The following is a 23,858-nucleotide window of genomic DNA, read 5'->3' on the forward strand; positions in this document are numbered from 1 at the left end:
ACTAAACACCTAGTATTGCTATATTTTACTACAAAATAGTCTGTTACAAGTGCATTTACCATGCAGCCAAAAAGGTCATGATTTGAATGGTGCAGCAGGTGCAGTGGTACCAGGCCCAACAGTTGTCAGAACTCCTCTAAACACATAAAATTGCTGTTACATCTATTAATTCTATTATTTCCCTCTTTAATTTAATTTTTCAAAATGTTGCTATTACTTACCCGCAATATACCACTAGTAACAGCACAATATATTGCCTTTTTAGGTCTCCTGGCATTGAACCGCGCGAAAGCGCGGTCTCGCCAGAGACCTATTGTGAGTGACTGCTTCCCAGTAGAGGGGACAGGAGCTGGCCACGCGCAGGGAATGGAGCGGGCCACGCGAACGCGCTCGCTGTGGCCAGCTCCTGTCTCCTCTCCTGGAAAGCTGCCACACAGCCACACCTCCCCCTGCACGCATGCGCAGAAACAGAGACACACACACACACACGAGCGCACCTACACACACGCACGCACACACATACAGACCCCCGCCCGCCGCCGCCGCTGCGCACACACACACACACACGCACACACACACACACACACAGAAGCGCACCCTCCCCCCCTCCAACTAAGCCCCACTTACCGGCTTTGTTGAGTTCTGCAGACTCCGCGGGGCTCTCCCTCGGGCATGGGAGCCCCGCGTCACCAGCACTGCTTCTCTGGCCATCCGTGGGCGCGTGTGCGGGCTTCCGGAGTGCGAACTACAAATGTCTACGCTATGATGTCATTTTGTAGTTCATCACACGGCAGGACATTGCGGCGCCTCTGGGGAGCATTCGGATTTTAAATGGTGATGCTGCAGCCCTTCTCACATCCCTAGTCCTGTTCTCTCCTCTGTTCCTTAGACCTCTATGCACGCAGTGCTTCGTCCTTCAGTCTCTCTAGGGTCTAGACTCCTTTCTACACTCCAGTTCTCTCCTCTCTGTTACTTGGGCCCCATCTCCCCTCTATAGCATCATTCTATTCCCTGCCTCCTCTCTATGGCATCAGTCGTCACTCAATCAATCACAGCATTTATATAGGGCACTACTCACCCGGAGGGTCTCAAGGCGCTGGGGGAGGGGGGTCTGCTACTGCTCGAACAACCAGGTCTTGAGCTGCTTCCTGAAGGCGAGATGGTCCTGGGTCAGGCGGAGGTGGGTCGGGAGGGAGTTCCACGTCTTGGCGGCCAGGTAGGAGAAGGACCTTCCTCCTGTGGTGGCTCTTTGGATCCGGGGGACGGCGGCGAGGGCGTGGTCGGTCGATCGAAGTTGGCGTGTGGGGGCGTAGAAGTTGAGGCGGCTGTTGAGGTATCCTGGGCCTTGGTTGTGTAGGGCCTTGTGTGCGTGGGTGAGGAGACGGAAGGTGATTCTCTTGTTGACCGGGAGCCAGTGCAGGTCTCTCAGGTGTCCGGAGATGTGGCTGCGACGGGGGATGTCCAAGATGAGTCGTGCTGAGGCGTTCTGGATCCGCTGGAGTCTCTTCTGGAGTTTGGCGGTGGTTCCGGCGTAAAGAGAGTTGCCGTAGTCCAGACAGCTGGTGACGAGGGCCTGGGTGACCGTCTTCCTAGTCTCGGTGGGGATCCACCGGAAGATCTTGCGTCACTCTGTGTTCCGACCGCCAATTTCTCTATGCCCTTAGTCTACTTTTCATGTAACATGTCTTTGTGCTCCTGATCGACGCTCCGTGCCTGCTGTGTTAGTTACCATGATTTCTCTCGGTTCGCAGCCTCGCTCTGCCACTTCAGTCTACACAGCTCTTTAAGGCCCTAGTTTCATCCCCACACCCCATCCTTTCGTCTGCGTTCAGTCTCAGGTGTGTTTACCATACTCCTGTTTCTTCTGTGCTCACGCTCATCCCTTTGTACTCAGCCTTTTTCAATTGCCCGGGTTTCTCTCCATTAAAAATTACCACATTCAACCCTGAGAAAAATGTAAGGCTAATCCCCATTAGGTCAGGTGAGTTAACATTTAACAGCGAACGAGTACACGGGCAGCATTCTTTACCAATACCAGTAACACCCCCAGAGACACACAAATATTCTGGGGTGGTATATCATCTACATTACACAAAGTGAAACCATTGAAATGCATTTTATCCACAGTCCATGTTTCTTGGAATGCACATAAATCAAAATTGCGTATATAGGTACTCCACTCAGTATCACAAAGTTTAGAATTTATATTAGCCAAGTTCCAAAATATCACAGTATAATCCACTTTTGGTGTTCCACTCTCTCCGTTGACTGTATCCCCTGCCAAACACCTCACCTGGGTATTCCTCAATGATTCACTGCTTCTGTCCCACAAGAGTATTCTAGGCTCAGTCCGCTCATCCCTAATGTCATCAAAGGGACAGCGCTTTGTCATATTACCAGTAACACAAGCTATCAATTATATCTGATTCGATGTTACTCAGGAGTGATCTACCAGCCTGACACCGCAGTCAAGCATTTATGTTAACACTCAACCCCACCGCTCCTGTGTTTTATTGAATGTTCAGGGACTTGTAATGGAGCCCTTGGTAGTTAGATACTTTGGAGATGGAAGAGGATGTAACCTGAGTCTAACGGCAGTAAATGAGGGCCCATCTGTGGAACTAGTATGTCGTTCTAAACAGATGTGCCCATCAATTAATGTTTTATCATTCAGTATCACAGATACATAATTAAATTGTGTAGAGCCCAAAAGACAACATTTAGCGTATACAATGTCAGATCTTATTACTGAGAGGCATTTGTGCTTAGTCCTGACCCAGTGTATTACCTTATTGAGTAGGGATTATGCCTTCATGGGCACTAGGGTCAAGTTTAGGGACGGAAGTAATATAGACTACTCTGCTGGTTCTACTAACCACCTCTATAGAGCAACTTAAACCTTTAGGGGTGGTGAAATATCGCTTAGACAGCTGAATGTATATTAATGCATATACTAAGAAAGAGTGGTATTAGAAGGTGTGGCGATGCTTTGGCTCATTTGCAGCAGTTAAATCCCACTGTCTCTGTATTAGTTGTTTTATTGCTAAAAGAAAACTGATGAGTCACAAGCATTCCTGTTGCAGAGGGTCACTTTATCAGTTCATCATCTTGAGCTAGATATTTAGATGGGTCTGTTAAAACCCTAGAAACTTAATTTTACAGAATATTAAGCGTGGTTATTTGGCAAACGAATTTTACTTATTCTGTGATTGTTATTATTTATTCTCACTATGTTTTAATGTATTCTTGTTTCATGTATTCTGTATGTAATGGTGTGATAATGTATTAATAACTTCTGTATTGTGCTTTTATGGTTCCTTATGCTGCCGAAAAAAAGTTTTGATACCATACTACTGCTTCCTTTTGATCGCTCCCACGTGGAAGACTACTATCACCCCAGACGCATACATCAAACTCCACGTTGTGGAAATGCAATCAATGGGCAAGTTTTTATTGTTTTGCTAGTTAGTGGCTAATAGCCGTGTTTGGTGATAAGCATTCAGCACGTAATCAGGCATGCACGCAACCCTGGTGTCGGCTTCACGGTCCAGTCCCCTAATTCAACCAAAGTGGACTAGACCCATGTCAAAAAGGAAGATCATCCTGGAGTCATTCTGGACTCATCTGATGATTACAGTCAGGCTATTCCTGCAATTATCTGGGGAAGTCCTCTCAAGCCATCCTGAAGTATGCCTGTAGGACAAAAAATGTAAATGTGATGACGAACCTAGACTCATCACGAAAACTACAGTAGGGTGGTGTTCTGATGATTTCTGCTGGCAGGGAGTGATTACCTTTTACAACTCCACGAATACTAATGTGATTACCTTTTACAACTCCACGAATACTAATTGACAACTTCAGGATGAGGGAGAATTACTCCAAGATGGGTTCTAGCTAATTTAAGGATGACTGTCAATTATTCCAGGATGATCCTATAACCAATTTCTGGATGAGTGTGGATTATTCCTTCCTGGATGATCCTATGACAGCTTCAGGATGGCTATTGATTACATCAGAATGGCCCCATTATATTTTCAGAATGAGTGTTGATTACTCTAGGATGACGTGGTGAAAGGGAGGCATGTTTTTGTCCTTGATATTTGGATTTAAGCGGGGACTCCAAGACAAGTTCATTTTCACGGTCTGATGCGTCATTTTGATGAAGGACACTAGCCATCCCTGCTAAAAGGACCAGGTTTTCAAGTTTCTGCAAATTCATCCGCGAACTTGCATCACCAGGCTGAGATGTTGTGCTTTCAGCAGGAGCTTGGTTACCAACTCTTATATAATCCAGTCAACTCTGCTTGGCTTTTTTGTCCTTGCCTCTTTTCTCTGCAATTTCTTCCTCTTGTAGTTCGCATAACACCCTCTTATGTCTACCAGCGCTTCCCCGATTGCCACAGTCCATTAACATCTGCTTTTTCTCCAGTGCCCTTTGAAGTAAAACCTGTTTTAGACCCTCTGTTGTGCCAGAATAGCTTGCAATTATCTCTTGAAAAATATCCTGAATCATTAGACATTGTTTCTTCACTAAAAAAAGCAAGAGAAAAAAAATATATATTTACATATAAACTTCAAAACAGAAAAGAACACATTGACCACTTGCAATATATCTTCATGCTCTAGCCATAATATATAAATAAAGAGGTATTGATAATAAAAGGACAAATGTACAATCTATCCATAACCAAGTAAGTAAGTTTTCCTTAATAGACAGTACACATTGTAAGCCTGAACTTGAACCTCCTGAAAATAGTTTATCCAAAAATAGCTGCCTTATAGTAGTGCCACAAGCTAAACGTTTCAGTGCTTTTCATAAGTGTTACATTAGTCTCTGGAGAGCAATCCAAGGCATATGTGGGGACATGCATGTTCATTTTTACTGTCCATTATTGGATTAATTAATCACAAATGTAGGTTTTACTGAAACAGGTTGGTAATTTGTACAGATATCCTGCAGTTGCAAACTTATTATAAAGGTTTACTTATTGTGCTTACCAGATGATTGGAACAGAATCATAGCTTTAAAATCTCTCTCTTCGGTGATTGGCCAACCAGCTTCATCTACAAAGAACTTCCCCGGGATTGTCCAAAAGCAGGAAGTCACCATCTTTTCGAACACACACAGAATGATCGCAAGTGAAAAACAGGACGTTGAATGAAGCCATGATTATGTCCTGCTAGATATAAAAATCAGGAATTAGTTTGTGTGTTTAAGTTTCAGAGGTAAAATACAAAGCATATCAAACTGATTAACAGATTTAATTGGAGAAAAGCACCCCAAAAAGTACACTGACCTGGTGCAATTTCTATCTAATATGCCTAGATTGTGGACTACAAAGAAGTGTTTGGGCATGCACTGAAGGCCATTGAGGAAATTACCTAATATCAACTTTATTTTTGGAGAGCCAGAGTGTATGCTTAGGTCTTGCTGCTCAGGACAAATAGTAATAGCAAAGTAGAGGCATTATGAGAGAAATAGAAGAACTATCAATAAGTGAACTTTCACACTGGGGTTTGTGACGGGAAATCAAGTTACCTATCCCCGCAGATGCATAGAGAGTCAGATGCCTGCTACCCTCTGCCCACCGGCACCCCTAACATGAAAGGGCAAGCGTTAAAAATGCAATAGGTTTCACCTTTTATTAAGCTAAAGATATTAGCTTTGCTAGTAGTATTGTATGTTAATTGTGCAGTATGTAATGGCTTTATAAATGAAACAAAAGGCATTATTACAATGGCAAATACATAAAGCAAAAGCATTGGCATAGCCAATAGGTATCCCCTCTGGGACCTTATAAGTGTTTTGCCAGAGGTGTTTGGAAGTTTGGTAAGAGATGCAATTTAACATAATGGGATCCCATACCTCGTTGACACATGCAGTACCCGCAGTTCAAACGAGAAGAGGGCATGGGGAAACCTCTTATAAGATCTAACTCAATGGGGAAGGCACGCGTTACTGCAACTTGTGCGTGCTTCCACCTTATAAATATTAAACACATGATCCGAGGCAGTTGAATGCGAGAAGGGAGAGAGCAGGCGAGAGAGGGGGAAAGAGAAGGAGAGAGAGGGGGAAAGAGAAGGAGAGAGAGGGGGAAAGAGAAGGCGAGAAAGAGAGAAAGAGAAGGCGAGAGAAAGAGAAAGAGAAGGCGCGAGAGAGAGAAGGCGAGAGAGAGAAAGAGAAGGCGAGAGAGAGAGAAAGAGAAGGCGAGAGAGAGACGGAAAGAGAAGGCGAGAGAGAGAGAGAAAGAGAAGGCGAGAGAGAGAAAGCGAGAGAGAGAGAGAAAGCGAAGGCGAGAGAGAGAGAGAGAAAGCGAAGGCGAGAGAGAGAGAGAAAGCGAAGGCGAGAGAGAGAGAGCGAAGGCGAGAGAGAGAGAAGGCGAGAGAGAGAGAGAGAGAGAGAAAGAGAAGGCGAGAGAGAGAGAGAGAGAAAGAGAAGGCGAGAGAGAGAGAGAGAGAGAGAAAGAGAAGGCGAGAGAGAGAGAGAGAGAGAGAGAAAGAGAAGGCGAGAGAGAGAGAGAGAGAGAGAGAAAGAGAAGGCGAGAGAGAGAGAGAGAAAGAGAAGGCGAGAGAGAGAGAGAGAAAGAGAAGGCGAGAGAGAGAGAGAGAAAGAGAAGGCGAGAGAGAGAGAGAGAAAGAGAAGGCGAGAGAGAGAGAGAAAGAGAAGGCGAGAGAGAGAGAGAAAGAGAAGGCGAGAGAGAGAGAGAAAGAGAGAGAGAAAGAGAAGGCGAGAGAGAGAGAAAGAGAAGGCGAGAGAGAGAAAAAGAGAAGGCGAGAGAGAGAAAAAGAGAAGGCGAGAGAGAGAAAAAGAGAAGGCGAGAGAGAGAAAAAGAGAAGGCGAGAGAGAGAAAAAGAGAAGGCGAGAGAGAGAAGGCGAGAGAGAGAAGGCGAGAGAGAGAAGGCGAGAGAGAGAAGGCGAGAGAGAGAGAAAGAGAAGGCGAGAGAGAGAAAGAGAAGGCGAGAGAGAGAAAGAGAAGGCGAGAGAGAGAAAGAGAAGGCGAGAGAAAGAGAAGGCGAGAGAGAGAAAGAGAGAAAATAGCAAATATTAATGTGATTTATCTCAGGGCTCGATCCCTCTGCCTCAGTACTTTAGCAGTAGGTCAGGTTGTAACTGGATAATATATGGCCGGGATCGATAGTGGCAGATGTAACAAGACCGGCTTCATTTTTACAGAGATCTTAGCGGTCAAGGTAAATTAGCGCAAACAGGGAATACGTAATTGGCCCTGTCTCAATAATATATACAAACGAGTTAAAAACATTGTATGCACATGGAACGAAACCAGAATGATAGCCTTTTTTGCTAAAGTAGATATTGCAAGATGTTGGAATGCGTCGGACTACGTTTCCTAAATAGGGCGTAAACCCCAATCGCCACAGGCAACCAGGCCTTTCAATTACACAAATAGCAACCAAAATAAAGAACCAGCATTACAACGGCTAAGTTATTTGAAGCATTTATCCTTATGCTTTGAAACGCATCCATGAAAACTGCCAGTGTTTTAGAAGATGTGCTGCTCTGCACACTACACAGCTTGGGGAAAAAGTAAAGTAAAGTCCACATTTGTAAAGCGCACAATCACCCGTAAGGGTCTCTAGGCGCTGGGGGCCGTCGGGAAGATTAAGCGAGCTATTGCCCAGAGTCACATGGTGCTGGGCTGACCTGCCGCCGGAGCCGGGGATCGAACCGTGGTCCCCAGATTCCAGCGTCAGTCGCCCTGGCCGCGGCGCCACACCTCTTCAACGTGACCAGGATTCAACAATAGAGCACACATTCATTTAGTAATGAAGGCTCACTACAAGTTGCAAGGACACAAGTAATGCTCAACAATATACAATATTCACATAAATAAATGTGTTTAGCCTTCTTTGATTGACAACTTTTCAGTAGATCGAAAACTGTTCCATTTGGTCGAGAATCTTGAATACACGCAGGTGCACTTGGAACCAACATGGGACCTACAATATCCGGGCAGTAATTTATTTTTCCTTACGGCGAAGAACTTGCTGTAAAACACATTTTTTAGGCTTTTTGCAATTTTCCACAACTTACACAGGCACGCACTACGTCACACATACACAAAAATACACATGCTCAAACACAAAAGGTGCATATTAAACTAGCAGGCAGGCTGATACAGACAAACATCAAACACACATAATACACACACATTGCAACGCAGGTATTCATTATAACACGTACGAAGCATACACATGCAGGGAGCTGCGTCTGAATTTGCCCCCTTAATGAAAACTCGTGCTTTCCGAAAAATGAGGAAGCTGGTCTGGGACGGCAATTGAGCAGCTGGGACCGAGAGCGGAGGATCGATGCTGCTCTTTTTTAACAGCTGCAGCACTTACCTGAGTATACGCTGGAATTGACGAAGGAAGTGGAGTTGGAAAAATAAAGAGACCGATGCCAATCCATCTGTCCCTTTAATGGCCATTGCACTCACGGCAGTCTTCGTTCTTGCCGCAGAACAATGACGTCACTTCCGGCGCTCCCGGATGTGCGTAGGCTTTTGCTAGAGGAAGAAAGGGTGAGAGCGCTGCTCTGCATTGAGGATCTGCGATTCGAGTCCCAGTCAGCCGGCAGACTGATGGTTTACAGTAGGTGATTTTGGCATTGTGTTCGAGGCAACTGCTTTTTAAAAATGTATTTTAGTATTGTGATGGAGTGAATTCGGCAGTCACCATGACGACAACGCTTGTTATCCTTTGCAAGACCTATTCCTCGGGCCATGAGCAGGTCTGTCCGCAGTTGTTTAAAGAATCTAACAATCGGATTCCACTAAACTATGTGTTTATGGAAGTACTCTATGAAGGAAGTGCAGCCTGGGGGTACAGAAAGTATCATATCACAGCAGCGCCTCCCGGCATTCCGCATTCATAAAAAGTTTGGGGGTTTGTAGGGCTTTTGGATTTTAGGGCGTACATGGTCATTTTAGGGTTGAGGGTGGGTTTGTGTTTTTGGGGGCCAGGTGTAATTTAAGGGTTTAGAGCATGTTTAGGTTTGGGGTGCGAGGGTTAATTTTAGGGTTTAGGGTGTGTTTGGGTTTTAGGGTACAAGGGTTAATATTAGGGTTTAGGGTGTGTTTGTGTTTCGTGTGCAAGGGTTAATTTGGGGGTTCAGGGTGTGTTTGGGTTTTGGGGTGCAAGGGTTAATTTGGGGGTTCAGGTTGTGTTTGGGTTTTGGGGTGCCAGGGTTAGTGTTAGGGTTTAGGGTGTGTTTGGGTTTTAGAGTACAAGGGTTAATATTAGGGTTTAGGGTGTGTTTGGGTTTGGGGTGCAAGGGTTAATTTGGGGGTTCAGGGTGTGTTTGGGTTTTGGGTGCCAGGGTTAATTTTAGGGTTTAGGGTGTGTTTGGGTTTGTGGTGCAAGGGTTAATTTGGGGGTTCAGGGTGTGTTTGGCTTTTGGGGTGTCAGGGTTAATTTTAGGGTTTAGGATGTGTTTGGGTTTTGGGGTGCAAGGGTTAATTGGGGGTTCAGGGTGTGTTTGGCTTTTGGGGTGTCAGGGTTAATTTTAGGGTTTAGGGTGTGTTTGGGTTTTGGGGTGCAAGGGTTAATTTGGGGGTTCAGGGTGTGTTTGGGTTTTGGGGCTCCCAGCTGCAGGAGGTCAGACGTTTATCTGCAATTCATTGTGCAATCATCCAACAGTTTGCATTTTTCTGGAAAACTGAAACCAAAGTGGTGGACGTGCTCTTTAAATAGACTAACAATTCTTGTTAAAATCACCAGACGCAAAAACATCTTATTGAAAACACAATAGTACCTTTGAAGTATTCAGATGCTTATTTTCAAATCACCCCAAAGTCATCAGGAACAATGTCATCTTGTAAAGTTATCGGAGAGTCATTTACAAGTCATCATCAGGAATAATGACACCTTCTGAAGTCAGCAGATACTAATTTTCACGTCCTCCTTAAATCATCATGAATAATGACACCTACTATAGTCATCAGGTACTCCTTTTCAAGTCATCCTTTAATCATCACCAATAATGACACCTACTAGAGTCATCAGATACTCATTTTCAAGTCATCCTCAAATCCTCAGGCTGAGCTTCTGCAGCTTGCTGATGACTTCAAGAGCTTGATGATGTCTGATGACGTGTAAATGACTTCTAAGGTAGTTGGATGATCATCCAATGACTCTGGGAGGGCTTCTAAAGTAATCCTGTTTGACCTGGGGAGCTAGCGCTCCAGATTTCAGCAGTACTTCTGGAATGTTGTCTTCTGTTGAATACATAAGGTTTGGCAACATGCGCACTTTCAAGCTCGACGTTAAAAGAGGATAGTTTTTCGTAATTAAATCAGGTTTTATCATACATAGGTTCCTTTCGGAAATAGGAGTTTAAACTGTCGAATTTTAAAATGTCTGTGCTGTTTTACCTGTTTACATCATTATGTAGGAATAGGGTTGTTTCTGTCTTTTTTTTTACAGGACGTTGGCTTGTTTTCCGGCATGACAATCTAAGATGGCAGCGGCCATGCAGTGGAGCAGGACCAAGGGCCATTGATCAATTTGTGCTTCTTCCGTTCCTTTCTCGCCATCTCAGTCACACAAACAAACCCAGGACAGACACGACATGTTCGCCAAAGCCTTTAGGGTTAAATCCAACACCGCCATTAAAGGCTCAGACCGGTGAGTTCCGGAGTTCGGAGTAGTGATTTCTTAGCACACACATCTTGTCAGAAAGATTGGAGCTCAATGCTTTATCCAGAAAAGTCACGTTCTGATAGTTGATGTCAAAGATTTTCGGTGACGTATGCTTACTATAAAAATGTGTATATCTGATTTTGCAAATTGCATCAGTTTCAAATATATTTTGGACGTATTTGAGGAGTTTAAAGTACTTTTGTTTGCAGGGAGCTGTTATGCAGTTGTCTGTCTACTCATGGAGTCCTGGCGTCTTTTCTGCCTGTTACTGGAAAATGGTGTTTTGTCATAGTAGTTGTTAGGTCTGGCGTTAGCCAAGATCTTTTTAGGTTTTGCCTGCAAATGCTCACGTAGTGAGCATTCGCTAAAAAACCTATTGAGTTCTATATATGATCGATGACCCGCCTCTGCCTCTCATTGGCTAGCTCCATAAATGGAGGCTAGCCATTGGGAGACAGAGGCTGTCAATCGCGCTTTCTCCCGAAAACGCGATTCGGGGGCGTTTCTGGTGCTTTTTTTAAGCCCCGCCCCTTTGTCCCGGGCCGCGCTGCGATTGGCTGCCGGCCCGGGACACCCCCGTGACGTCATTCCCGGGCCGCGCTGTGATTGGCTGCCGGCCCGGGACACCCCCGTGACGTCAGCCAATCACAGCGCGGCCCGGGACCTGACTTGTCTCTCTGTGCTCGAGCACCAGCAAGATGGCGCGAAGAACAAGAACTACGCGCGAGCTCTACAGGCTGAGGTTCTTCGAAAGGTGTCCGACCGTGGCACAGCGTTTGGCGCACACCTGGCCAGCGCCGGCTTCTTTCACGTGGGGCCAAAGGACCGGGTCCAGTGCCTCTCCTGTGTGGGCATACTGAACTAAGTAAGTTTTCGGCTCTGCTGTTCTTGCTTGTAATGCGCGTGTTACGTACACAAAATGCCTCGTGCGCTGGGTTCACGTGGTGCAGTGGTTGGAAAGATTTAATTACGCGTTGAACTCTCTGAGCTGTGAATGAGGTCCATGTGATATTACACCGTCTACCAGCCAGGGACGTTTATAAGGCAAGACCAACGTGGGCAATTGCCCAGGGCCCCCACCTCCCAAGGGCCCCTCTGTGAAAGTGAAATTTCTCTCTGTTTGACCTCCGCCTCTCTCTCTCTTTTCAAGAAGCGGGTCCTCTCATACAGAGTGCCTGCATTTCTATTTTTCCATTTCAAGCACTGGTCCAGGTCATAACATATTTCAACGGTTGTGTTACCCTGTTAAAGTTTAATATAATTCAAGTGTTATTTGGCATCACAGAGGGTATACATTATTGTGATTGCAATTATTTAGCGCTTACTACCCTGGTGAGGCGTCGATGCGCTTTTTGGCAATTTTCAGGGAATGGTTTATAACATTCAAACTTGTTCTGCACAGGTGCCCCCAAAATGTCTTGCCCGAGGCCCCCAAGATGCACTACTACCACAGCCTTTCATGCTTTTTCCAGCGGGGACCCGTCTGTCAATATGTGCCACCCCAGCTCTGATTATGACCCCTTTTGGGGTGAACTATCTGCATGAAAGTTTGGCGGGGCCTTGGTATAGGAGTGGTAGGAGTGGGGTGGGCGCATTTTAGTGTTTCGGGGAGAACGGGAACTGTTTACATGTCACAGTATTGAAAGAGTTAAACGAAGGGACTGCTCTGATTTATTGGGGCGCTTCTCCCCACGGGTTCGGTTGCGGGGGGGAGGGGGGGAAAGGGTGGGGCTTAAACTGAACTCTCCCCAAGGTGGCAGCAAGTGGCTCGTGACTGTCACCGGAGCCCCCAGACAGCATTGTAGGAAGAGACAGTGTATGCGTTACTATGATGCGTTACTGTTGCCGAAAGTACATGCCACTATTACATGGGTTCTCCAAACCCCTTTTTTTGTTTCAGAGTTTAAGAAAAGCAGGTGCTGCAAATGTCATAATAACAATGTAATCGATGTTGAACAAACCCCTCGTGGCGTGCCACAGACGGAACTGCCTCATGGTGGTTAAATTATAGCTGCAGTTAATATCTAAGTTAGTGGTACTCATTTTATCTGCTCACATAGATGAAAGTAGGAGGGGCTCATCCGAACATGTGTTGCCATGGTAACACTGAAAGCTCTGGAGCAGTCGCTCAGCCCGAAGAGCTCTTACCCTCGCGGGACAAAGCCCGTCTCCAGAAACAATGTTACAAGTTTTATGTAACTTGCTGAGAAGATAGCGCTGTGTGCCATAGTTTGTGGCTTCCGGGCACTGTGGCTAACGACGAGGCATATTTACTTGTAGGGATGACCGAAGATTATTTTTATGAATGTACAGTAGAAAAGGCTCCTCTGTGATTGAAAGGTGGGACTAGTTAGCAGAAATAGTATCTTCTGGCCAAGCTGCTGGGTGAGCGTCCAGCGCTTGCGGCCCACATGGAAGATGAGGCTGGTGAGAACCAAGAGGGCCCTGCAGAGTAGGGGAGGTGACTACATTTTGTTGTTGTTATTTTCTCCTCTGTCTTTACTTGAGGCCTGCAATTGATGTAACCTGTAACGCTCTGATCCTCATGTAAAGCGCTCTGATACCTCGGGGTATAGCCAGCGCTATATAAAACTTCTCAAAAAAATAAATACACATTCTGTGTCCTTGCCACGAGGCCTGGAGCTGCCCCATCCCAGTGGTGGTTTGCCTTTATTTCCTACATTCTGCAAACACTTCAAGTACCAGAATGCAATGCAAGAGGAATGTGTCACACTCGACGTGGAGCTGAGTGAGATCTCTGCATGAACAGAATTGTCGCCTGCTCGGATACTCGAAGTGCTCACTCACTCATGGTGTTAATGTACTCACGCGCCCAAAATGTTACCGTTCACAGCATGAGTATACATTTAACACTGAGTGCCAAGCCGTGAGTTTCAGCCCCAGGGAGTGGAGTGTTTCTGGCATACCGTGTGTTGGGGCTTTTATGGTGACGTGGTTCCCTGTGTGCTGGCATCGGCCGAGCAGGTGTTGCGAATCAACAGTGCCAGGCTGAAGTCTTGCATCTGGGGGTAGTGTGTAAAAACGCCTAATGAGGTCAGATAAGGACCCATCAGTCTGTGCACCCCTCTTTCTGTACACCAGAGGTCTGCCGAAGCTCCGGCGCAGCCTTTATCACACTGTAGGGGAGAGTTTAAAGGTGGCTCGTCGTGGGAGGGGGTGGGGGCGCACTGTCACCCTGTGACCTCAGCCACACTGGCCAGTTCTCCCCTGTTAAAGGAGACGCCCTCATCTTCAATTCAAATATTGCTGTATTGTGTCATTTCATGTCTCTGTTCCTAAAGCATCTCTTACTCCGGGGCTTACTCATTCGCCTTTTATTTGTCGGCGGGGGCTCCCTCTCCCATCCTCACCCTAAACCCCCATTTACTTTCTGCCCCTCTGTAGCGCTTTGACACAAAAGTGGGGCGTTTAAGCACTGCACAATTTCTCACCTTTACATATCATGTACCCACCTCCCATATGTTGTACACTCGCCCTATGTCTAGTGCCTGCTGCCCTCTCATGTCCTTCCCTGCCTTATGTCTTTTTTCCCCACTCAGTGCTTTAAAGCAGAGTAGAGGAGGGGTAAAGCGCTATAGAAAATGAACAATATGACATATGACTGACTGTCCGCTCTCTGTTACTCCTCATACTCCGCATCTCATGAGCCCCTATGCTGAAGTTGCCCCTGTGCTGGCAGTGCTTTTTTTGTAAAATAATTCGTGCCAGGGCCTTAAGTTGTCTTCAGACTCACACGTGTGGCGCTATCTAATGTACTGTATCTTACTAAGCTCTTGTATCTGGTGTAACTTGTAACGCAACGATCCTAAATGTAAAGCGCTCTGATACCTCTTGGGTCAAGTTCGCGCTATATAAAACTTTACAAATAAAACTTTACAAATAAACTGTAGGATCTTTCGGGTAAGTGCAATGCAGGTTGCAGGAGCATCAGAGTGTACAAAGTACCTAGGTTCGTATACGCTAAAATAATACAGTATGTACCGGTAACGGACAGTAATTCACTCCAATGCAGGGAGCCATTAACATCATTGTTTTCAAAAGGAGCAGGTCACGCTCCGCATCATCTCGTTAGACTTCAGGAGTTACAGCCGCGCGCCGTTCAAACACAGACCATGTCCCGAGTAACGCGTTTGTGATTAGCGCTCAAGCAGTGCAGAGACTCCCGGCTGAACCAAGGTAGGAAGTGCGCCTCCGTTCTCATCTTCGTGTCGGTAGGGATGATTAGAACTGCAGAACTACCAATGTGCAGGTCCGTACAAAAGCATTTCGCCCAAGTAAGAGTTGGCAGTATTAACGAGGAGCGCCTATGAGCAGCGCCAGCCCAAATACTCCTCGATTGTTGTTAAGAGCACTGGTGGTGACAGACCGCTTTTGAATATCGCATTGGTAAAACCCTTAGCGAATGCACGAGAACTGCACAATGAGATGTAAACTTGAGGCTAAAGTGAGCACGTATTATACATTGGACAATTCACACTTTACTTAATCAGAAGTACCATGGCTGTGTATTGTTGCTTGCCGAACGAGTGCCGCACATTGAAGCTATGAACTGCTATCGAAGCACTAGATGCAAACCGCATGGTACAGGTATGGCCAGTAAATAGCACTAAGAAACACTGGGCCTCAGAGGCGGACCAAACCATATACTAAAAAAGTGGTATGAGAACCACGACCCAAGTGGGGCTCTGTCTGAGTGTGTGTGGGGGGGGGCTCTGTCTGGGTGTGTGTGGGGGGGGGGCCTGTGTGTGTGTGGGGAGGCTCCGTGTGGAGGGGCTCTGTGTGGGGGGGGGCTCTCTGTGGGTGTGTGTGTGTGGCATTTGCGAGAGATTAGGCTATTGCCATTATAAATGACAATGCCATTTATTTATCTGTTTTCAAAACGAACACATAAATAAAAATGTTGTCATTTACAATGCCAATAGCTCTAACTTCTACAAAGGCAAAACCGTTGCATTGTAAATGCTTGTTTAATTTTGTTAAAAAAAAATATAGTATAATTATTTAAAGGGGCTTTAAGCCATGTGTTTTCATCCACTAGTATGATTGTGTGTCATTCACATCTTGCTTCAATCCACTACAGCATACAGCATGGGGCAGGGGCTCAGCCCACTACAGCCACTGGATATCGTCACTTTAAGTGACCCCAATTTGCTCTTTCTTAAGGAGCACATCTGCACACAATGTAGTTCTCTATAGTGGCAGTGTATATTTTCACTTTATTGTTGTCTTTGTATCCGCACACAACATCGTTCTCTTCAGTGGCAGTGTATATTTTCACTTTATTTCTTTAGTGTTGCCTTTGTGTTTAGGGTGAGTAAGGAGGTTGCTTTCTACAAGCTGTCCATGAAAAACAGAGGGCACATTCCAGCTGTATCAGTAACTGCTAATGGTGGTGTAAATTCCTGTTGGAGTGGTCTTTTTAGGTTTCGCCTGCAGAGCGATTGCGCTATGCTTCTGAAATCCCTTGTATTTAATATATCTTAAAAAGGAGCTCTTACCAGTTCCCATCTACAAATTACTGTGTTCATTTGCTTTTGTGTGGAACCTTTTATTTTATTAACTTCTTCTGGCTGCATGTATTTCCAATACTTCTACTAAAGCTGTTTGCATTGTTTAAGCAAAAACAACAGTTGATGGACAGAATGCAGAACAATGTCATACATTCACCCCAGTACAGAAATCTGGGCCTAAATCCATCGTTTTTTTGCACTCCACACCACCCCAGTTCAGACATGGTCATATGCAAATCAGCCTTGACCCTGTGCTTCATGGGAACAGTCCAGCCCGAACTGCCAAGCCATGTCTTTCCTGGACCGGAATCAAGCATCCTAGGACCGGTTTCTGGCTATCAGCCGTCATCAGCCAGGATAGCTTGACTCCAGTGGTGTGGAGAGCATGGGACTCACGTCTGAGCATACCCATCCCACTCAGGGTGCCAAATGCAAAAACAACAGTTGATGGACAGAATGCAGAACAATGTCATACATTCACCCTAGTACAGAGATCTGGGCCTAAATCCATCATTTTTTTGCACTCCACACCACCCCAGTTCAGACATGGCCCTATGCAAATAAGCCTTGACCCTGTGCCTCATGGGAACAGTCCAGCCAGAACTGCCAATCCATGTCATGTCTGAGAGCCAGAAATCGGTCCTAGGATGCTTGATTCCGGTCCAGGGAAGACATGTCTTGGCAGTTCGGGCTGGACTGTTCCCATGAGGCACAGGGTCAAGACTGATTTGCATATGGCTATGTCTGAACTGGTGTGGCTAGGTCAGCAAAATAACGATGGATTAAACCCAGATCTGTGACTGGGAGTGAATGTTTTGCCATTGTGCAACATTCCGTCCATCATCTTGTGTGTTTTGCTGTTCACCCTATGTGGGAAGGGTATGCCCAGACGTAGGTCCCGTGCTCACTAAGTCACTGGATTCAAGCTATCCTGGCTGAAGACGGCTGAGAGCCAGAAACCGGTTCTAGGATGCTTGATTCCAGTCCAGGGAAGACATGGCTTGGCAGTTCGGGCTGGACTGTTCCCATGAGGCACAGGGTCAGGACTGATTTGCATATGGCTATGTCTGAACTGGGGTGGCTTGGTGAGCAAAATAACGATGGATTAAACCCAGATCTGTGACTGGGGTGAATGTTTTGCCATTGTGCAACATTCCGTCCCATCATCTTGTGTGTTTTGCATTGTTTAAGCCCCATTCACTGTATAGTTAAGCTTTCTTCCCATGGATAGGGCAGACCGCTTCTAACAGTATGCTCAAATGCTTGCTTTTTAAAACTTTATTGTGTAAAGTAGATGCTTTAGTCTTAGACCATTTGTGGCATTTCCTATTCATGCCTCAGTACCTTTCTTTGCACTTTGTAGACATTATCAGATTGTTTTTTTCAACTTAATTTATTTTGTCATTATGATCAAATTCTAAATGTTGTAATAAACATTGCACGTTAAAAATAAAGTGAATATACAAGAGCGATGCTATATTTTAATACTAAACAGTCCGCCAAGAGTGCAGTTACCTTGCAGACAACGGGGGTCATGATGTGAATGGTGCAGTATGGGCAGTAGCACCGGGCCCAAAAGTTATTAGAACTCCTCTAAACACCTAATATTGCCATATTTGACTAGAAAACAGGCAGTCACAATTGCAGTTACCTTGCAGCAGGTGCAGTGGCACTGGGTCCAAAGGCTCTAAGGACACAACTAAACCCAGATTATTGGTACATTTTACTATTGAACAAGACAGTCACACGTGCAGTTATCTAGTAGGCAATAGGTTCATGATTTAAATGGTGCAGCAGGTGCAGTGGCACCAGGACAAAAAGCTCTAGGCACCTTACTAAACACCTAGTATTGCTATATTTTACTACAAAATAGTCTGTTACAAGTGCATTTACCATGCAGCCAAAAAGGTCATGATTTGAATGGTGCAGCAGGTGCAGTGGTACCAGGCCCAACAGTTGTCAGAACTCCTCTAAACACATAAAATTGCTGTTACATCTATTCATTCTATTATTTCCCTCTTTAATTTAATTTTTCAAAATGTTGCTATTACTTACCCGCAATATACCACTAGTAACAGCACAATATATTGCCTTTTTAGGTCTCCTGGCATTGAACCGCGCGAAAGCGCGGTCTTGCCAGAGACCTATTGTGAGTGACTCTGCTTCCCAGTAGAGGGGACAGGAGCTGGCCACGCGCAGGGAATGGAGCGGGCCACGCGAACGCGCTCGCTGTGGCCAGCTCCTGTCTCCTCTCCTGGAAAGCTGCCACACAGCCACACCTCCCCCTGCACGCATGCGCAGAAACAGAGACACACACACACACGAGCGCACCTACACACACGCACGCACACACATACAGACCCCCGCCCGCCGCCGCCGCTGCACACACACACACACACACACACACAGAAGCGCACCCTCCCCCCTCCAACTAAGCCCCACTTACCGGCTTTGTTGAGTTCTGCAGACTCCGCGGGGCTCTCCCTCGGGCATGGGAGCCCCGCGTCACCAGCACTGCTTCTCTGGCCATCCGTGGGCGCGTGTGCGGGCTTCCGGAGTGCAAACTACAAATGTCTACGCTATGACGTCATTTTGTAGTTCATCACACGGCAGGACATTGCGGCGCATCTGGGGAGCATTCGGATTTTAAATGGTGATGCTGCAGCCCTTCTCACATCCCTAGTCCTGTTCTCTCCTCTGTTCCTTAGACCTCTATGCACGCAGTGCTTCGTCCTTCAGTCTCTCTAGGGTCTAGACTCCTTTCTACTCTCCAGTTCTCTCCTCTCTGTTACTTGGGCCCCATCTCCCCTCTATAGCATCATTCTATTCCCTGCCTCCTCTCTATGGCATCAGTCGTCACTCAATCAATCAATCAATCACAGCATTTATATAGGGCACTACTCACCCGGAGGGTCTCAAGGCGCTGGGGGAGGGGGGTCTGCTACTGCTCGAACAACCAGGTCTTGAGCTGCTTCCTGAAGGCGAGATGGTCCTGGGTCAGGCGGAGGTGGGTCGGGAGGGAGTTCCACGTCTTGGCGGCCAGGTAGGAGAAGGACCTTCCTCCTGTGGTGGCTCTTTGGATCCGGGGGACGGCGGCGAGGGCGTGGTCGGTCGATCGAAGTTGGCGTGTGGGGGCGTAGAAGTTGAGGCGGCTGTTGAGGTATCCTGGGCCTTGGTTGTGTAGGGCCTTGTGTGCGTGGGTGAGGAGACGGAAGGTGATTCTCTTGTTGACCGGGAGCCAGTGCAGGTCTCTCAGGTGTCCGGAGATGTGGCTGCGACGGGGGATGTCCAAGATGAGTCATGCTGAGGCGTTCTGGATCCGCTGGAGTCTCTTCTGGAGTTTGGCGGTGGTTCCGGCGTAAAGAGTTGCCGTAGTCCAGACAGCTGGTGACGAGGGCCTGGGTGACCGTCTTCCTAGTCTCGGTGGGGATCCACCGGAAGATCTTGCGTCACTCTGTGTTCCGACCGCCAATTTCTCTATGCCCTTAGTCTACTTTTCATGTAACATGTCTTTGTGCTCCTGATCGACGCTCCGTGCCTGCTGTGTTAGTTACCATGATTTCTCTCGGTTCGCATCCTCGCTCTGCCACTTCAGTCTACACAGCTCTTTAAGGCCCTAGTTTCATCCCCACACCCCATCCTTTCGTCTGCGTTCAGTCTCAGGTGTGTTTACCATACTCCTGTTTCTTCTGTGCTCACGCGCATCCCTTTGTACTCAGCCTTTTTCAATTGCCCGGGTTTCTCTCCATGCCAGTGTCTTTCCTTCAATCCCCTATGCCACAGAGTGTAGCGCTCTATTCATATCCACTGCATTCCTACCGCTAACCATTCCCAGGTCATACAACTTAATTAAAGTCACCCTTTATTCACAAAACTTTGTATTTCCCACATCGATTGCGATTATGGACTTGTTACAGTGCCAAGAATGCCTTCGCGGAAGCGTCAGGGCGCTAGAACTAAGAGAGAGCCGAAGGGCAAAGGACATCTGTTAAAAACATCTGTTACAGGACAGTTAGACCCAGTCTACCGCCCCCCTCCCCCCCCATAGACATCATAGGGACTACAGAGGGTCATTTCAGTTCTCAGCGTCGAACTAGAACAAAACACTAGCAGACGGACACGTATCCCGTATTTACATCTCATTTAGCCCCAGTGTGCCCCGTGGAGACAATTCTATAATTGTTTTTAAGCAGTTAATTATGTGGAGGTTGGTGAAAGGGGTTAATCTTTATTAAGTGCTACCAATTTAAGGCAAATGACGGCAGGCCTTGGGAAATAAAGCATTTGCCCACGATCACACAGCGAGCAGGTGGAGGCTATAAGTTAGTGTGACAGCTGCTGAAAGAGACAATAGACCAAATCTCTGCAAGGGCTTTAGGCGTTGCGTGTCAAGAACAGGAACACATTTGATAGGCTTATTCTCAGATCAATAGAGGAGCGCAGCTATCAATAGCGCAGCAGGTGCAGCGGCACCGAGACCGAGTGGCTTAATTCACCAAATTATGTCAGTTTTCTTTTTTTTATTACCAAACGAAGGGATAATGGGTCGGACTTTAATCAGGTTCACATGGTACGAGCATTTACCCTTAGGAAGCAGGGTGCATTTTCTTTGAAAAAGGTGAGTGTGCTCTTATGTAAATAAACAAGAGAAGAGAGGTTAAATAGGTCTCAAGAAGCCACAGAGACGGAGCGAAGCAACTGGGGGATCACACACCCACTTTGGGTGGAAAAGAAAGCCCTCACACACCGACCTGGTCAGTTTCATCCTTCATCATAGGGCCCCACCACAGAGGCCGAATGCCTCTTTGGTGTGCTACGACGCCAGAAGACTGCGGAGCTGGTTGTGTGAAAAGGGCGTGCTGTGAGGTTTAAAATTAAAGGTGCCTAAAGGGTATCTACAAAAATGTTTAATGGTTGATCCCTAGGACACGAATAAAAGGGTTATGTGTCTGAATTTACTGCCAAAGGTAATGGATTGGTTAATTCAGAATATACATTTGTCAGTCAACATGTTTCAGCCTTATCAGTGGTTTAAATGTACCTAGGCATCCATCAGGACAGAATGAAACCCCGGCGGTATGGACTCTCTAATCGTCCACCCTGACCTGGGGGCGTGAAAGTGAAAAAAATCAAAAAAGTGATAAAGTGCATAAAAAAGGTGGAAGAGCAGGTTGCTCATTCAAAAAATACTCCTAATTGCGGAGTGTTTCTGCACCTGTAAAGCAAATGACACAGACAAACACAGAAGACATACACACAATTAGTTGTGAATATAGGTCATTGCGTTTGTCCAGGGTGCTCCATAGTTGTGGCATAAATTGTGTTCCCAAATAAACACTAGAATTAACACCATCCATATAGCCCTATAGGGATGATACCACTAACTCTGGGAAGTGAAGTGGAAAAAGGTGTTTAAAACACACAAATTAGCTAGAAAGGGGTTAAAAACACGACACAAGTACTCCATAGGAGGGATCAATGGACCAAAGGTCTATGACCCCACTGAAAGGTTCATAAATTCAAATCATATCTCACTTTAGAATATGGTGCTAACTGCACCATGGGTCTCGGGAGGGGGGTTGGAGCGTACCTGGCACATCCTGAAATTAGAAAGCAGAGGCTTGAAATACACAGGATCGGGTTTTACTTAGCTCGATCTTGTCGAAATAGGCAGATCGTGGTGGTGGTGTGACTCACGCCCTCAACGCTCTCAGCCCGCTTATGCACCTCGCACAGCCTCAAAACCAGACCCCGACGATAGGGAGCGGGGCCGGTAAATGGGTTTAAAAAGCGTTTCTTCGTTCTTCCGCGCTCTTCCGGGTGGGCGTGTCCCGTGCAAGAGCGAGGCTTGGAGCGCGCTGGCCCTGGTTGGAGGGGCGCGGCGTGAAATCCAAACCGAGGTATGAATGTCATAACCAATAGGGAGGCCTAGCGGATTGAATGTAGGTAGAAAGCTTTATGCGATCATAACACTGTTCAAAACAATGCAAGAAACGATGCGTGGGTATAAGCAGCCAAAGGGGCGAAGCTGCGAGTCATCAAATGCTAAGAATTGCATAAGTCTAAACACTAGGTGGCGCAGAGTCCAAAAGTGCAGACCTTGTAAAAATAAAAGCTATTGGTGAAAATAACCCAGAGTGTCAAACGCTCAGAATTGCCAAGAGAATGAGTATGAACAGGGGGTGTGCAGATAATAAAGCTGCGTGGGAGATAGGAGTTTTCGCAACGATTGATGTCAAAGTGCATTATACCATAAATACATTGTGGGGCAGGCTGCCTAGACTGTTCAAAGCTGGTGGGGGTTCTCAAGACAATGGCCATAGCTATGCACACATTATGACAAAGGGCGTGAGTATGCAGACATTGTGACCATAATGCTACACAATGGTGGGGTTGTCATTCGTTTAGAGAGTGACCATTTGGATGGAAAAAGAGTACTGTGTTTAGTTTGCAGATATAGCTGTACAAGGGCATAAATAGAGACTATAGGGTAGTTGAGACTATCTTGTTAACCCAGAACCGTATTCCACGGGATGTCATCATTCAGCCCAACGGTGTTGGTGCCTAAACGGTACACCCAGCGCTGCTCCTTTTCAAAAAGCCTGCTTGTTACATTAGTGGTACTAGTGATTGCCTCAATAATTGTCCATTTCATGTCATTGCTGGTATGATTGGAATCCAGAAAGTGACGACTCAACTTTGTTGTTGCTTTTCTGCACCTGATATTACTACGGTGTTCACAGATACGCTGTTTCACTTTGCCTGTCGTCATGCCAACATAACGTAAGGCACAGGGACATGTGATTAAATACACCACATTCATTGAATTGCAGTTAGTGTGTGCAATCTGTGTCCAGGTTTTTCCTTGTTCCAACAAGAGTGCTTTTAAAGCCTCCGTTAGGTGGCATGCGCTGCAATCTGAACAGGGGTAGTGCCCTATGACTTGAGGCAAACCCCATGCCGCCGTGACTGTAGGGATTTTGGGGGGTGTCTTTTCTTTTGGACGGGTGTGGACTAAGGCATCCTTCAGACTACGACCCTTCTTGAAAGAGAAGAGAGGCTTTTCCCAATCCTCTTTGGAGGATGTTATGATACTCCAATGTTTGTTTATTGTCTTCTTCATAAGGTTAGATAGGCTGTTATATGTGGTTACACATGTGAGTGGTACTGTTCTTGGTTATTGATTTTTTCTTTCAGCAGGGCCTCTCTCGGCTGGTTTCTTGCTCTCTTGAAACCCTTGCTAAGGGTTGATACTGGGTACCCCCTATCTCTCAGTTTCTCAGTTAGTCCAGAGGACTGTTCTTTGAAGTCTGTCAGTGTGCTGCAATTTCTTCTCAGTCTTAAATACTGCCCATAAGGAAGATTCTCCTTCAGAGGGCGAGGATGGAAGCCGCTGAACTCTAGTAGATTAATTTTTTGCTGTTGGTTTGTGATGAGTTTTTGTAGTTAGACACGTGCCGGAAACAGAAATTACTACATCTAGAAAGACAATGTCAGTTTTGCTGGTGGTGTTAGTAAACCTAAGGTTATGGTCAAGGGTGTTGATCCACAACAGGAATGACTCAAGGTCACTATCAGTGCCTGTCCATAGGAGCAAAATATCGTCAATGTAGCGCTTCCATAAAAGCATGGAAGGCGAGAATTCTGCGGTTGGCGGCAAGATGT

The 23,858-nt window shown here is 46.3% G+C and overlaps 1 protein-coding gene and 1 long non-coding RNA gene across 4 annotated transcripts in view; one reads left to right on the forward strand and one right to left on the reverse strand.

Moving 5' to 3' along the window:
* Positions 1-2,100: 2,100 nt before the first annotated feature.
* LOC144755535 (uncharacterized) lies at positions 2,101-8,502 on the reverse strand. 2 transcript variants are annotated; one of them, XR_013594927.1, is made up of 3 exons: positions 8,365-8,502; positions 5,002-5,180; positions 2,101-4,533 (listed from the first exon to the last, which is right to left on the reverse strand). It is a non-coding gene; the product is annotated as an uncharacterized LOC144755535 (long non-coding RNA). The 2 variants fall into 2 exon arrangements; XR_013594926.1 differs by having other exon boundaries at positions 5,002-5,183; positions 8,365-8,499.
* The window catches only part of EIF2D (eukaryotic translation initiation factor 2D), a 260,577-nt gene continuing 245,206 nt past the window's right edge, over positions 8,488-23,858 (forward strand). Inside the window, exons 1-2 of one of the 2 annotated variants that reach the window (XM_078644569.1) lie at positions 8,510-8,613; positions 10,447-10,647. In XM_078644569.1, coding sequence (XP_078500695.1) covers positions 10,592-10,647 — 56 coding nt within the window. In that variant the 5' untranslated portion in view covers positions 8,510-8,613; positions 10,447-10,591. Of the gene's footprint in view, positions 8,614-10,446; positions 10,648-23,858 lie in introns of both variants that reach the window. The other variant, XM_078644570.1, reaches the window with a different exon arrangement.

The sequence above is a fragment of the Lissotriton helveticus genome, chromosome 5_1 (assembly GCF_964261635.1).
Source record: "Lissotriton helveticus chromosome 5_1, aLisHel1.1, whole genome shotgun sequence".
Taxonomy (NCBI): Eukaryota; Metazoa; Chordata; class Amphibia; order Caudata; family Salamandridae; genus Lissotriton; species Lissotriton helveticus.